Source organism: Cheilinus undulatus, linkage group 17, assembly GCF_018320785.1.
Source record: "Cheilinus undulatus linkage group 17, ASM1832078v1, whole genome shotgun sequence".
Classification (NCBI taxonomy): Eukaryota; Metazoa; Chordata; class Actinopteri; order Labriformes; family Labridae; genus Cheilinus; species Cheilinus undulatus.
The window spans coordinates 33,953,032-33,969,859 of NC_054881.1; the positions used below are offsets into that span (position 1 = coordinate 33,953,032).

A 16,828-nucleotide genomic window follows, 5' to 3' on the forward strand; every position below is an offset into this window, starting at 1 on the left:
CATTTGCTTAATCGTTTTGAATCAGAGGTGTTCAGCAATAGTATTGCCATTGTTTCAACTTGTCATATCATGCTTATTCATTGTAAAAACGCTGTTTTGAATTAACTAGCAGAAAATCAAAAAAGTGAACTTTCCTAATGTGTCTGTTTTATATTTTTCTAAATACTGCTTAAACAGGTATGTTATTTATCTTGTGTCGAAACCCTGTAAATTATCTCGAGGCCAAATGTTCTTTTTCTCTGCAATGTAACTGTAACTCATTGTTCACGAATGATAATTTTTTTTATTCCACTAGATGTTAGCATCGAGCCATGCTGACTTTAATGCACGCTCATCTCCAACGAAGTTTCAAATAACGGAGCGGTGACGTCAGATGTCAACACCACGCAAACGTCTCTGTAGTGACCAATCAGCTTCCAGTCAACCAGACTCTTGTAAAGATGGCGACTGCGAGGCACAGAGGAGTGAAAACTGGACGCCTCACCGCTAACAAACACCGTTGGTGCAGACGTTGTAAACATTGAGAGGGCAGCGGGAGTGAAAGTTAACCGACCCCTTTGTCCGCAACAGTACGCCGTCTGTTGCTGTATGGTGTCGTTTGGAGCCTGGCTGCTTTTATTTTCGGCTTGGACTGTCGCTGCTTTGGATAGCTCATTAGCTTCAAGTTGGAAAGCCAATGCTAGCCGATAGCTAGCAGTGTAGCTCCATCGGCTGCTGGGATCTCACTGTAAGGCATTCATGGATTGATATCCTGGCCAGCGTTAACGCTGGGCTCCATGTACCTTTTACAAGTCTTTATTTGGGGGATAACACCACCAATGACTCACTTGGATTAAGATACTCTTGGAGGAATAAAGGGGCACCCACGACCTGGCATTGCGACACTGTTTTGAGTGTCGAGTCGGAGTGAGTTTGCCGTCATGTATTTTCTAACCGGCTGGCCCCGAAGGCTGCTTTGTCCGCTCAGGAGCGAAGAGGAGCCCTTCCACATCCAGCCCAGTTCCCAGAGGTTTTACTTCGCCGTGCTTTCAGAGACGCAGCTCAGCATCTGGTTTAGTCGGGTGAGTTAGGTCTATGAACTGCAGGTTCATGTCCCGTCATGCTTCTGAACTCAGCTGTCCGATTAAAAAAAATGTGGGCAGTAGAACCGATATCGAAGCTAACACGAGCACATAATTATCTATAACTACTCATATTTTTTAATAAAATCTTAAGCTTCACATTGCGTAACTATCTGGCGTTATGCCCTTAATGTTGTTTAAGATTTGATTTGTAAACAGAAGGGCAACAGGCTGTTGGCCGCGATGATCAACCACAGTGTAACAGTGCAGACGTCACTCCTGCTACAGAAATGACAGGTGAAATTGTTGGGCATCAAACAAGTATATCCGCATACGTGTGCTTTTTGTGTCAGCAAGTTGTAGCTGCATGGCGTTTCACGTGCGTGGGTCCTCCCATTCACGATCCATTCACGACAAAGGCTTGGTGGCTTTTTATTGTCACAGCCGCTGAAATTTAAAGCTCATGCGTGGAGTTTTTAGCCGGTTATGTAACAGGCTGAAATTAATATCAATGTCTGTCTGTAAGCTACAGCAGCAAACTAGATCAGCATAAAAGTGATTTCTATATCAAATGTTTGAAACAGTTGTGGAGGTTGGTGTCAACAGGGGGCGCCAAAATGTACAACAACTTGAAGTTCCACATGGGAGCTTTAAGTTGCCAGGTGTGTGATTTATCTCAAGCAGAGCGCAACTAACTCTTGACCACCCTCAGAAATAACAATTAGGTGAGTTTCGTGGGCTTACAAATACTCTCATAACATTGATTTCTATTTATATCTGCCCCAGATGGGTCACTGAGTTTATGTTATTCTGACTATGGGATTTCCCGTGGTGTTCAAAGCAAACCCTCATTCACCACATGCAGTGGTTAGTTCTGTCAGGCAGAAGCTCAACATAAATTTTAGACCCTTTGGCTCTGCCAGAGTGAAAATCTAAATGTAAACAATCCTGTAGCACACCATTTGATTTCAGTTTTCATAGTGACTGGCTATAAGGTGAAGATCTAATTCTGCACTCTAACATGTTAAGCTTTTTCTTAATCACTTCTATCTAGTTAGAAGTTCTGTGTGTTTGTTAATCAGTAAGTATTATATAAGAGGAACGCCTTTTCTGGAAATGCAAACCAAGGCCTTTATATATAGATTGTAATTTTGACTTGAATTGTCATCATTTCACAAAAATCCGCCTAATGATGAAAGTAGTTCCCTTCTAAATCTAAGTCTTTAAACTGTTAAGCACTCTTGTGACTTAACAAGTGTAGGGCAGCAACCTGTTTACTGTACATGCAGAACAAAATAAATGTGAGACCAGTGTGATGACATTTAAGGTCTGCAAACAAAAGCAATACACTAAGACACAGGCTTGTTGAAGAGATGAAGGCTCTACTGGAGAAAAAAATATACTTTTTCCATGAAAAGCTTAACAGAGCATTTTTCCTTCAGAGCAATGGAACAAATCAATACTGCGTTGGCATATACTACAACAAGTTGATACTCTTGACTATAAAAAGCATGAAAACTGTATATGCAAGATGAGAAAATTACCAATGGGCAAATGGGCTGTTTGCATCACTGCTAAGCTATTGACTGTAAACTGACCCCTCCTTTTTACTGACCCTGGTATTGAAGCAAGACAGTGGCAGCTACCACAGAGGGGATCCTGTTTTCACTATTGTTTACATTTAACCATTCATCCCCCAGATACTCTCACCTACAGAGAAAATATGTTGGAAATAATGTTGGCAGAATGGCTTGTGAAATGTTTGGTGATTCCCCACTCAGCACTGTTCCCAGTGCCAGCACCAGCAGCTGCCTTAGTAAAAAAGTCCTATGCAGTTCCAAGTATAGCTCTACAGTGTGAACAGTGTTAACTGCATACCATTGTCCTCGTTTGTTTGAATACATCAGATTTAGCCATGCTGATAAGAAGAGAAGCTATTTGATTTGATAACCTTTAGGCGAGAGGCATTGTCTGTGGACGTCTGTGCTACACACACTTTGTATATTATTGAGCTGTAGCAACAATGGATTGGGGTCACCGTTGATTTCCTGAGGCACCCACAGGATGTGACAATGTTTTCCTTCCCCTCTTTCTTAAGAACTTTGCCCGTCTGGGAGTATCAATGAGGCACGCAGGAAAAGAATCATGTCAGGAAAGTCTATTTGGTCAGCTTCTTCTTGTTAACACACATCTTTAATATCTGTTAGATCCGTTACGTAGTTTCTCCTCCCTATCTAGCTGAACTATCAAAACAGGAATGTAGAGGAGTGTTTGATCACAAAACTTAACAAGTAAATTTCAGGGCTAGGTATGCCAAACTATTATACAATACAGAATGAGGCTCCTAAAATGGCTAAACATATTTTTAATGTATATATACGTATTCACTTGGTACCATGTTTGATCCTTTAACCTTTTCCGGCTGTGTGGCATTACCCTAAACTTAACTTCTGCTTTAGCTAATTAATTTCTATTATCATTGCTGCCACAAGTCATAAGCACTGTATTTTTTGCTAAGTAAAATATCCGTTTAGCGCCAGCAATTTGATAATTATATCGCCAGGACAATGGTACATAGCAGCATTGAAATCTTGCCCCACCACTACTGCCATTAGGTTGTTTGTAGTCAATGAGAATGGAGGAAAGTTAGCATGTTTAAAGGGCTACTTCAACATGTTGGCAAATTTGCTCATTGCCATAATTCCTATAGTCTTAGTAATAGGTCCGTTACCTTTAGCTGTTGGTGCAAGCTATTTTTAGATCGCCGCTGCCGAGTTTAGACCTGCTGTGCCAACTCAGTGTAAGCAGACGGTATTCCGGTTTTCCCTCATCAAACTCATCAAATACACAATCCAACAACTCCAAAATGCTCTCGTGGACAAGTTGTGACATTGTGGACATTCACCACGCTATGAAATAATAACGTGTAATTATGTAACATTACGACACATGAAGCAAATACTCAGAACTATTTCTTGAGTAAACCACTGGGCGGAGTGACACAGTGCAGCAGCCATGTCTGGAGTGTAGTTCCGGCTTTGCATTTAGCTTTAAAACATCTCCGTCTCATAATGTTCCATGATTATTTCATAGCGTGGTGAATGTACAGGTCACAACTTGTCCACGAGAGTGTTTTGGAGTTGTTGGATTGTGTATTTGATGAGTTTGATGAGGGAAAGCTGGAATACCGTCTGCTTACATTGAGTTGGCACAGCAGGTCCGAACTCAGCAGTGCCGATCTAAAAACAGCTTGCACTGACAACTGAAGGTAACGATCCTATTACTAAGACTATAGGAATTATGGCAATGGGCGAATTTGCCATAATGTTGATGTATCCCTTTAAGCTCTAAATGGACATGCACACTGCAGTTATCATTGGAAAATTTCTGCATACATTAAGTTTGATCCCAACACTGTAAAAAAGTTTTTTTTTACCACTGGCTAACCAGATTGCCTGGTTTAGAGGTGAATACAAATAACATAGTCCTTCATACCTCCCAGATCTCTGAGCTAAAAGGCTAGCTGCGTCCCTTTAACAGCTTTTCACCCTCAATTTATCAACATACATATAATTAATAGAAATGCTGATATTCTGTTGAACATATAAACCTTGTAGGGTTAGTGGCCAAGTAATGATGTGCCCTTTCTGTCATTATTTCTACGCATAGATGAAGCAAAACTGGTGAAGAAAAATGAAGAGCTGTTTTGGAGCTAAAAGTCTGGCTCTTGTTACTAAGCCAAATTATCCTGGTCTCTAAAAACAGGCTGATTTCTCATCACAAGTGAGGTTGGACTGCCTTTGGCTGTGGGAACTAGGGCTGTAGTAAACCACTGCGCCCTTTTGGTAGTCGGAATGATCTTAAAAATTAACATAATGAAATTTATATAAAGCATAATTCATTATTTTTATCCGACTCATGTTGCACTACAACCTGCCTTGAATCATATGGTTTCCGTGATCACGGCGCAACTCTTTAGTATCATATAGCCCACAAAATATCCTCGGATAATTTGTTTGTTGTATCATTTTCTGTGCCTCTCTGCCTGTATTGCTCAGCATTGCATTGTCTCCTGCTGCAAGTCTCTCATCAGTCAGGTGTGTGTGCCCATTGTTTCATTCTCACACACACACAACCAAGTGACAATGAGGATCTTGGTTGGATGAGAGCATATCAACCAGCCACCAGACCAACCAAGTGAAGGTGTTGTGGAAACACAAGCAAAATCAGGGTTTACTGTGGTATACAGTAACAGACTGAACTGACCAAACAGGGCCACTTTGTGGAAACAGACCATATCTAAGCAATGACACCACTCCTCCTGGTTTTAGATGGAGGCTTTTAATCCATGTCTGCCACCTTTTCTCTGTTAGCTTTTTTAACTTTTTCCCTGAATGTGTGACTGCTTTCAGGACTCAAAGTAGCTCAAGATTGTCTTTTTGCAATGTGACCAGTAGACACAGCCATAGAGAGCAAAAGCTTTTGACATTTTGAATCTCTATGCAGAAATCACTTCTTGCCCCCAATCTGAAGTTTGTTGCTGTAACACGAAGCCATCTGCAAACAACCTTTAAAATAATGCATACAAGTGTGATGATTCTGTGTTTGTGTTGCCGTGAGTTTACATCATCCATTATCCACGCTTCTTATCCTACTGGGTTAGCGGGGGTGGAGCTAATCCCGACTGTCACTGATATAAATTGATATGAAAAATAATTTTGTTAACACAGAAATGTTTTGTAACATGTGGAAAATGCCTGTAAAGTTAAGAAAATTGTATTTCTATCAGTCATTTAATTTTCTAGCATGCCTTGAATTCCTCTGTTTTCTTCCTCCTGCTGTTCCCAGCCAATGTTATGCCACCAGGTCTATTTTCTTTAATCCCATCACTTCTCAGCCAGTGCACCCTGAGCATGACCAGCATGTCAGAGGCGCTATCACCTAATCCGTGTTAGACAGTAGCTTAGCCATGTAGTCGATCTGTGCTGCACTGGTAGGTGTGAGATCTTCAGGGTGTCCAGGAATTGAAGGATGGAATTTGTTTGGTGGTGCTTTTATGCAGTAAAAACACCACAATTAGCTCTTTGGCTGATTGTGAAAACTAGCTGTGTTTCTGTGGATGTGCAGATTTGGTTGCTCATAGTTGTGGGCGTAAGCCTTTGCATCCTCTGGGGTTTCTTTAGCTATATAAACTGAGTGCATGTAATTGTGGTGGAGCAATGTAAGGGTGCACAGGAGGTAGTCTGCTAGTTGCCTGCAAACTGTCTCAGTTTTACTCAGTATAAATAATAAATATTGGTTGTGTATGTGCAATGTTTTATAGCAAACTCAGGTCATTCAGGGACAGTTTTTTCTGTGTTCAAGTCCGTCTTTTACTCTTAGTCTGCCATGCATCTGTAAAAGCACCTAGAAATGATGGACAGAATCAGCACTATTTGTCAGAAGTATTTCCAGAGTATTTTTTTAATTCTCTGCAGAGTTTTATATATTTGTATTGCAGTCAAAGAGATACTTCATAGCTCCATGGGCATGAGTCAGACACAAAAGAACTAACGTATGATTGTTTTTCATCTAGCTCTAAAAAGCCAAGACAAACTGAAGTTGCAGCTGCAGAAAAACGGTTTGAGAGTTTTCTCATAAAAGAAGAAAAACTCAGTCAGAATTAACTTTACACCAGAAGATCTATGTTTGAAATCCATCAGTACTTTTTAATAAATAATTTAAAGGGACAAATTTGGCAAACATTGCTCCTAAAGTTATTAGATATTATTATTAAGACCGTTTCTATTGTGTGTTGTTCATTCAGTGTGTCCTTACAGTTACAGACCCAACTTATTACTTCAGTTATAGTTGTTTTACTCTTCATTTCCCTCATATATTAATACAGGGTTTTTCTACTGTGATTGTGAGGAGCTGAAGTGTTACTTTGACCTGATTTGCAACTATATTTGAGAGGTTTCTCTTTTGGTTTGATACTGATCAAACATCAGCAGACGTGAGCAGGGTTTCATTGGCTTTATTAAGATTTTATGCGATGAAAGAGAGCGGAAATACTTGAAACCCCATCTCTCATTACTGTGACTGGGTACAAGGTTTCCTGTTTCACAGCTGGAATTACAGAAGATGGTCTCCTACCTTTATTATCTGCTCCTGATTGGCCTGTACTGCTAGGACAGATAACCTAATTACCATAACAAGCACAATGCTATCATGTGCTATTTTTTAACTTCTTGTTTTTGTGTGTGGAAGGTTAGAGGATTTACAAAAAGATCACTGAACATTAGAATGACTTACCAAAAATCATGTTTAGCAGTTGCATTTAGACACCTATGATTACTTTAGTGAGTCTGTTGGCTATTTATTGTCATGCTTAAGGCTGTCAGCAATTTTAATACTTGTCAATACTACATGTTTTAAAATGATTTGTCAATGAGTAATGGTGACCAAAAGAACACAATCTTTTTAAGATTTTTTTTTTTTGGGCCTTTTTCATGCCTTTATTGGATAGAGGAGGGACAGTGGATAGACTCAGAAACAAGGAAAAGAGTGGGGAGAGACATGCGGTAAAGGGCCACAGGTCAATTCGAACCTGGGCCACCCGCTTATATGGGTAGCGCTTTAAACCACTCAACCATCTGCGCGCCCTCATTTCTTTTTAAAAGAAACCATGATATTCTGTCATATCTTAAACCCAAATGCCACAAGCAAAAGAGAAAGCAGCAGTGGTCTGTTTATTCACAAGCCAGCAACAGACGTTATTTTGTACATTTATGTCTCTTAAAAAGCAGAGGGGCTGAGACTCTGTATTGCACAAGACACACTGGAAGCTTTGCAGTCCTGTAAAGTAGCAAATCCATTTGTGCATTTTAGACAGCATGATTGAATTTGCTTGCATGTTTGCTCATTTCAAACAAGAGAATTTTGCACATGATTCATTACTCCTCCCTTTCAGTTTGCTGTCAAACTTTCACTAAGTAAAACTGTGTAGCTTTATGGCATGAATAAAACATAATGCGCCTGCAGGGGCTTTCAACCAGTTGCCAAATGACTCTAGAAGTAGGTTCTGCCAGGTGTTGAGGTTTTTGACTGCAGCACGGCTGCTCCTCTTCAACAGCTGTTGTACCTTCTGCTTTCTTTTTCGTTTTTTTTTTTTTTACCTGTACACATGAACATACTCTACCTGCACTCATTGTATGCATCATCATTATAATGGATTGTAATGAACTGGTGGTGGTGAGTGAGACAAATATCTGCTGGAGGGATTCAGGGGTAGAGGGAAATTAAGTGCAACATCCTCAGGCAAAGTCTGTCTGATTTGTGTGGTGTAAACATTAGCCTGAAAATGCATTTGATTCCTAAACTGAAAGATGTTTTAGAGAAAAGGAGAAGGTGTTTTCACAATGCATTTTCACAACAGTGCTGATAACAAGTAATGAAAGTAATTTTGCCCAGAGACATTCGTATTGGTCAGAGATGCACAAATTGTGAAAATTAGGACTGATACGAATGTTTACCATGAGCAGATATCAATGTTTATTTTTAATATTTCTATTGGTTATCTTCCCTGCCCTGTTAGAAATATCTTTCATACAGCTAGGTATTCCAGATTACAGTATAACATGAATTGAAATTTCCCTTTGTGGGACTAATATCTTATCAACAGATGAATATTGTCTATATTATTAAAATGTGTCACCAAACTGCAGTTTTCAAAACTGAACAGGATCAGGAAGCTGTTATCATGCAACCCAGTCAAATCCCAAAAATATTCAAATAAGGTTTTATGGTTTGTTTGTTTGTTTTTTTACCTTTCTTTTGTCATCCGTGTATTTCCATTCTAGTCAGTATCAACGGCACTTCTGTGATTGTAGTTTCTCTGTTTTGCTTTGTTACCTTCAGGTGTCTTTGACCTTTAAGATGTTTAAAGCACTCATTTTCTTTCCCTTTTCTCCACCAACAGCCAAGTGTTTTGATCGTTAGCTACATCGAGTCTGCAAAGGCGGCGGCCCAGTTTGGCTTCTACCAGAAAGCAGAATGGAAACCAGACGACTCCATGATAGCTGTGGCGGTAAGTAGTCCACTCAACCACCTGATCTATTACCTGCTGACTGACAGCTGTCTTTGGTTTTGTCCTGTTCATAAAATCGCTGAAGTATATTGATTAGTTGTGCTCTCAGTGACTGGACTTTAACTGTCATTCCCTGGAATTTAAACAGATTTTGACTTGCATGCAAAGATGTTTTCCATTGAAATCAAACACAAAATGAATCCCTCTCTTTCCACATAGCTAAGAATTTATTAGTGTGTGTAAAGTTTCCTTCAGTAGTTGGAAGTTGCTTTAGTTAAAGGTCACTGACTGTTAGATATTATCAGGATCTCTCTGATAAATCAAAAGCACAGAAGCAGCTTCCTTTTTGCAGCGGTGCACCACAGTAAAATGAGCATGACAAATGTTAGAAAGAGACAAACAAAAGCATGGCTGAACTTTTCTGAGCAGCACAATTTGTCCTATTTTTGCAGAGCTCAGGAAACGAGGCAGGTATTCCCGTGGCAATGAGAGCGGAACTAAAATACACTCCCCGAGCTCTCTGCGTCATCGTGGTGCTATTTAATTTCAGTCACACACATCACACAGTAAGCAACAGTATTCTGACAGATGTTAAGTTAGGATTATTTGCGTTTTCTTGGTACTTGTTGTGATTAATCTTGGCTAACTGCAGATTTCAGTTGTTTGGGAAGCAGTCAGAGTGTGTGTACTTATATGATACCTGAGGCCAGACTTGGATGGTTGTCACTTTAGGTGTGGATCTTGCATGCCGCTGCAGGCTTAACCCTGCTGGAATGTAGTGGTCACTAACACAGAGCCATTAAAGCTTTACATGCAGTGCTGTACACAAATACTGCATTTTTTGAAGGTGACTGTTTGATATAATACCATTTAAAATTCAACAGTGAGCTCCCCCAGGCTTCAAAATACCTACACTGTAGAAATCACCTGGTGTTGAACTCTGAGAGACAGGCTGATAAACATCAATGTAAGTTCTGCGTGCCACTGAAATGAAGGGTTTTAATGTGTTGTTTAGTTCCATAGGAAATAAAGAGGATTCTATAAATGCTTTTTCTTGAACGAATTAAATGTGAATAACATGCATACATCAGGTTCTTATTCTGTTAAGCTAAATATCTGACTTTTAAGAGATCAAATTTAAATGTGTCAGTTGCTCTTTGCACCTAGGTTAAAGTATTTCCTACATTGTCATGTGCTGATCACTGTGCTTTCTATCTGACTGTGATTCTATGATAAACTCAAAGGGGAAGTACAGTGGTTCACTGTACACGTCATTGTTGTCTGGTGTATTGATCTAAGTTTTCAGCAGCTGTTTTCCTTGCTCTTCTGTCATGTTAGCCAGATAACTTGTTTTGGTCCAGAAAGGGGTCAATATTGGAACCCATGGACTGTCATCAAGCAACAATATGTGTCCCTGATAGGAAAGATCAATGTTTCAGAGCTTCTGGTGCAATAAAGTTAGTAATGAATGACTTCCTTTTTGTGCATTGACTGTGTTTACAGTCTTAGAAACCTCAGAAGCAAGAATGGAGATATAGTTGATAGAGGATGTTTATTTGTGTGATGCTTATTCCTGTTTATGTCTTGCATAAATAATCTGTTTAAGGCATTTGCACACCAAATTAACTGCAATCAGAACTCCTTTGCTTGCCTCTTATGCAAATAACGGTACATAACATTTCTGTTACTCTAAGGCTTATCAGAGCTTGTTATCCTTGGTATCCTACTGCATGTTGTTTATATAAAGGCTAGTTGGGCCTCTTCACCAGTTTTTTTGCCACTGTTTTTTTTTTTTTCCATAAACATGCTTCTAAAGGAAATGGTGGGGAACAGGAACCTTGTGAGGTACCAGTTAGATTGAAATGATAACTCAGATGATGATGATGTGCTGCTCTTGAACAAGCTTGGCAGATATCAAAATTTCTGCCCATACTTACAGCTGATATTTGCCTGTGTATTTCAGCATATATCGACTGTAAATTTAGTCCATATAGACTAATAAATCAGGGAAGTTTTAGGCTGAACCAACAGACCTATGTCAGTTGAGGTCTTTTTCTTTATTTATCCTCGTCCTTTAAATTTTAAAGTGTTTTTAAGGGCTAAAGTTTGTTTCCTTGGTCTTTCTCAAACCTTAAAGTGTGTCCAAGAGGACTGAAATTTCTTGTTTGAAAAACATATTTAAATATCGATTTCCATATCAGTAACGGTTAAAAGGAATCTGTAAATGTCAACATTTTGGAGAACAGCAAAAATCCAATATCATGCATCCCTAGTTGTGATTAATTACATGCTTTACTGTCCCTTTCATTAGACTTTGGTTAAGCCACTGCAGCCACAGTGATGTAAAATAATACACCACTATTCCTCAGTATCTTATTTCACTTGAAAAACTCACTGACAGCTCAGTGGATAAATCAAAAGTCATCATCAAGTATTCTACCAATCCATAACAAGTTCCTTTTTCCGTGGCTAAGTTCATGTCATGATCTTCCATTTCCCCCTTCATCTTCCCTGCAGTCCCTTACTGTCGTTTAAAATAAAAGCAGATCTGTATTCATACAGGAAGTCAGTTACCCTTGGTATAAGGCGATGCAAAAAGATTGTAATAAAAGCAGTGTTACATGCAAAATAGTGGAATTTCACAATGTAACAAAAAGCAGAGGAAAGCATTAGTGGTGATCAGCAACAGAAATTTGAGATCACTTATGATTACAAAATGTTATTGTTTGTTTGTTTGACCTATTGTTTGTTAATCTGTGTTAATGCCAGGTCTGAACAGGGTCCAAGAGTGGATTGTTTGCTGCACTTGCATCTGTAAAGATATTCATGAAAGTTACATTTTCATGAGGATAAAAATATGATCCAGGATTGCAATTGAGCAGATTTTCTTTTTCCCTTCCTTTTTAGTTTTCCCTACACAGCGTATGTTTATCATTAAATGCAGATTTTTAAACTTTGATGCCATTCTAGGAAAAGCAAACAATATCAGTACCTGGTTTTATACAATGTCAACACAAATTAAAGTCTGAGGCTTCCGGTGTGAGTTGCATCTGCAGCTTTGGGTTAAAAAATTTGACTGACAATCAGATGTTTTCTGAATGCTTGGATGTTTTACAATACTGTTGATAACTCAACATAATTGTAATGTTTTTATGCTTTTTGTGTTGAAAATGAACAAAGTATCAGCTTTTTATAACCTTTCTCAGCCAGCAGGAAAATACTACATGTACCACAAATGGAAATCAGAGCCACTCAAATAACAATGTCTCGTCCCAACTGCACAGGTTCTTTTTGAATTGACTGTATAATAGAGATTAGAAATTAGTGAACGTTTAGCATCTGTGACCTTTGTTTTTGACCCCCTTTGGTATTGTTGTGATTCGAAGTAAAAGCAAAAGGCAATGAAATTGCCCCCAATTTTTGCCTGTATTTGCAAGTTAGTACACATTTCTGACAATGCTGAATCAGATAAGGTATGATTCACAGACATCTGTTTTTTGTTTTGTATAAATGCCTCTGAACCTGTGTGTTCACCCCCCGCAGGACCTTCCTTCCTGTCATTACATCCCTGCCTCTGGTTAACTCTAGAGAACAGCCCACCTACCAAAAAATTATGCAAATGATCAGCCCACAGAGCTCAAAAGATGTGGTTTTAAAAATTCATGCTCATTACCATGGTGATGTGAAATGAGTATGTTCTCGCCAGCGTTTTTCTGTGTAGAAGCCCACACAAGATTACTGATTTGAATTGAAGCAGACAGTCCTCACACTGTCATGGATCATCAAATCTTTTGTGGCTCAGTTCCTAGACTGTATCCATCAGCTATTATCAACTAGAACATGATATTCAGATAGTGTTTGTTGTCACGCTTACATTTCTGTTATAAAGTTAACACACATCACAGTTTAAGATGCTTTCTTTTGCTTTTAAGGCACAGAATTAAGATATGTACATATTTAATTAATAAGCACTACCTTAATGTCAGCTGCACTAGAGATTTTCATATCAATTTTCATGATGTAACTAAGTCTGATCACTCCACTTTAATCCCTGGTAATGAGGCCTGTCTTTGCTGAATCGATGTCTTGATACATACTGTGACTTTGGAGAAGGAACAGATGGATGCTGCATCTGCTGTGTCAAACTTGTGGAAACAGACAAGAAAAGCCTGAGCTGTGGACTAAGAGTCAGGCTGTTTACTTTGGATATTTATATAAATAAACACACAGATCGAAAGGACAAAGATCCAACTGAAGCATTTAATTCAGCCAGTCTGTGCTGATTAAAATTTGATGCCTTTGTTGGATGTTAGAATATTAGCATCACAGCAGAGAAGCTTGGAAATGACACTGTAGCAAACCACTGTTGCAAATTTGAACAGCTGAGCAAATCCATCTACCTCTTAAAATGTCTTTCCTTATTATTAATACTCTCCTTGTTACTTAGGCTCTTAATGGCTAAGCTAACACTACGAAGGAAGTGTCTTGTTGAGTAATCTCACACAAGGCGAACACCCGACTCAGCAGATGACTCAATCGTCTTCCAAAGGCCATGTGATCAGCAACACATAGGACAACAGCCAAGACCACAAACAGAAGCAGACGGCATCAAAACAAACCACACACAGAGAAGTGGTTTATTAGGATCATTAGCTCCCTCTGTGTACATGTGCCGCCTTGTGTTTATATGTGCTTGCATGCATGCATACATCTGTGTTTACTGTGTGTTTGCAGGTGAAAGTCGACCGCCACATTTACCAACTACAACTGTCAGATATGGGTAAAAAATACCACTGACAGAATGCTTTGATTTGCTTTAAGTAAAAATAAAATTATGTGTGGGATTTCCTTAACAAATTTTGCAGTCTGTCTACTTTTAAAGTCCAATATAAGGATAGGCATTGGAAATAAGCCACAGTTTCTGAGAATACAAACATTTTTAAGTTTTTGATACAATTTAGTATCAACCAATACCTGTTATGATACTCCAAGCACAGGCACCCAGTATCAAGTATTTTCTTGTTCCAGTTGAGTAAATGTAGCAGGCAAACTTTGCTCCCTGTCCAAAATTGACAAATACATTTTGTGGTGATTAGGGCTGGGCAAGTAATCGAGATTTAGATTAAATGGCAATATGACCTGCTGCAATTTTCAAATCACAGAAGGTGATGTATTTCTTTTACCTGAAATTTGTTTCAAATTTCATTTTATAAAACCTTTTTGCAGTAGAGATGTTATGCTTTTCACATCAGGTTTCCAAAAAACTCCATCTTTCCTTGTTATTGTATTTTTTTTCTTACTTAAAATGAGACTGACATACAAATAATCATCCCTTCAATTCAACAATTTCCATAGAATTTGTTGTAGGAGTCAAAATAATAACAATGAGATATTTTTCCTGATTTTTCAGCCCTAGTTTGACTATCTAATGTTATGGTGGCTATTATACAAAACTATTTCTCGTGTTTGCTGAAAAATACACAAGATGAGGAACTTAAATAATCGTACATTAAATCACAACCACAATGTTGGAATAAAAAAAAATCACAATTTGATTATTTTCCAAATTGTTCAGCTCTAATGGTGACTTTGAAAACTATTATTAAACATAAAGATTCTGTGTTGTTTGGTTAACTTGCTCTATACTAGTCCCTAGTGTGCTGTCTATCTACAGCAATTGTGCAGTATAGTAGTGTTAATTTTGTCAACTAAAACTATGACTAAAAATGTTCATTGACAGCCTTTTTTGCGTGATGAAAACTAGACTAAAACTAGCCAAAGATAGGTCTCTGATGACTAAAACTGACAAAAATGTATGTTTAGTTTTGGTCAAGATGACTTAAACTAGACAAAAATGTAATTTTGTTTTAATTTAGAAATCCATGATATGTCTCTACTATGGGTAAATCTGTCAAAAAAAAACATGCATCTGTATCTCTTTTGCCTCTTAGCAGTAGAAAGCAGAGACCCCAAGGTTTGGCAGTCCATAGAACACACTGCCACGATTTGGTACCAGATTTAGGTGAGTGAATAAATGCTTGGAATAAAAGTTAAGTCTAAAATGTGAGGACTTTTATGGGCTAAAACGAGACTAAAATGTTTTGAGTTTTCATCTTAAAAGGGTAGAAAATGCTAAAAGGTGACTAAAACTAAAAGATATGTAATCAGAAGATTAAGACTAAATTAAAAATAGCTGTCAAAATGAACACTGCAGTACAGCCTGTCATACAGGAAGCACACCTCGCACTTAACTGCCTTAAGCTATAAAATTTCATGTTAATCAAAAACCCAAATCTAGATAAAGCCTGGCACACACTACAAGATAATTTTGCAGATTTTTGGCCTGATTCCCCCCAAAGTCAGCTAGGGTCTGATTTTCAGATGTTCTGAAGACTATCTTGTAGGGCTGCAACAAACGATGACCTCAATCATCAATGAGTCGGATGATTATTTTCTTGATTCATTAATGATTTGGATGCTTTTTTCCCCGGGGGGCCGGGGGTAAATCCCTTAATTAAAAATTGAACATGGATACTCCAAAGCTATCAAAATAATGTTAGACTTTAAAAGTCTGTATTCTTAAAACTGAAAGAAAACTACATTTTTATTTCTTTTATATAAAATAACTTGAACATGCCACAGAATAAAAACAAAATAAAAAAAAATGATTTTAAAAAATGGAAACTATATTTTTCATGTTTTTATCTTGCCTCCCTCCTTACTAACATACATAAACACTATAAGATCATACTAATGACTACAGCCTGGGGATATGATTTGAATGAAAGACTCTTACAGAGGGATACTGCTTTTATTATGTCGTCTTGCAATTATTTTATCCCAGAGGAGCAGGTAAGCCTCAGCCTCTTAAAGTTAATAATATAATGATAACTGAAACATCTGTCACTCACTTATTCAACAAGCTAACGTTAGTTTGTTGATGCTTGTTGTCAAAAGCGACCCACACTCACAGACAGACACACAAACTATCTCTCCTCTCTGTAACACATGCACCCAACTACTCCTCTCGCCCTGTGAGTGCAGCTCAGGCTTTTCCTTCCTGTCTCCTGTTAAAATTATAGCAGACATTTAGAACACAAAGTGAGGCAAATATCAGGGATTACATGAACGCCTGACAGCCCATCGCTATTGTTTTTATGCAGTCTCGTGTCATAATAGAAACTAACCTAAAGTTCCACCTGAGTTTTTACAACAGCAAGCTATTTTAGTTCACTTGCGTCTCATCTCCATCGTGAGACACGGTTGATGATGAATATATCCACTCAATTTTTCTGCTAATCATCAGATTATAATCAGAGAAGCAGTAAACTAAGCGAACGTTAAGTTTATCAGCCGTCTATGTGTGATGTTAGCAGCTCCATGCCACGCCAAGTGACCATAATTGCGCGACACAACAAATCTATACATGAATTCGTTGCCAACGCTTTTAGTTATCGAATTTTATCAATTTGTTGTTGCAGCCCTATTATCTTGACAGATTTTCCTTAAGAGGGAATTTTCCCTCTCCAAACTAGTCAGAAGACAACTTTAGCTGTTCCAACTTGAGATCGCAGATATTAAACGTCCAAAGGAAACACCAAGGACAGAAGGGAAGGCGTGAGCAGGATCGTTATGTTGAACAGAACAATAGCCAGTTAGGAAGTAAGTTGACCAAAGGAGGAAGCACAACAAACAGCCA

The 16,828-nt window shown here is 38.4% G+C and overlaps 1 protein-coding gene across 1 annotated transcript in view; it reads left to right on the top strand.

Moving 5' to 3' along the window:
* Positions 1-448: 448 nt before the first annotated feature.
* The window catches only part of ric1 (RIC1 homolog, RAB6A GEF complex partner 1), a 57,505-nt gene continuing 41,125 nt past the window's right edge, over positions 449-16,828 (top strand). Inside the window, exons 1-2 of the mRNA XM_041810748.1 lie at positions 449-1,061; positions 9,022-9,129. Coding sequence (XP_041666682.1) covers positions 921-1,061; positions 9,022-9,129 — 249 coding nt within the window. The 5' untranslated portion in view covers positions 449-920. The remainder of the gene's footprint in view (positions 1,062-9,021; positions 9,130-16,828) is intronic.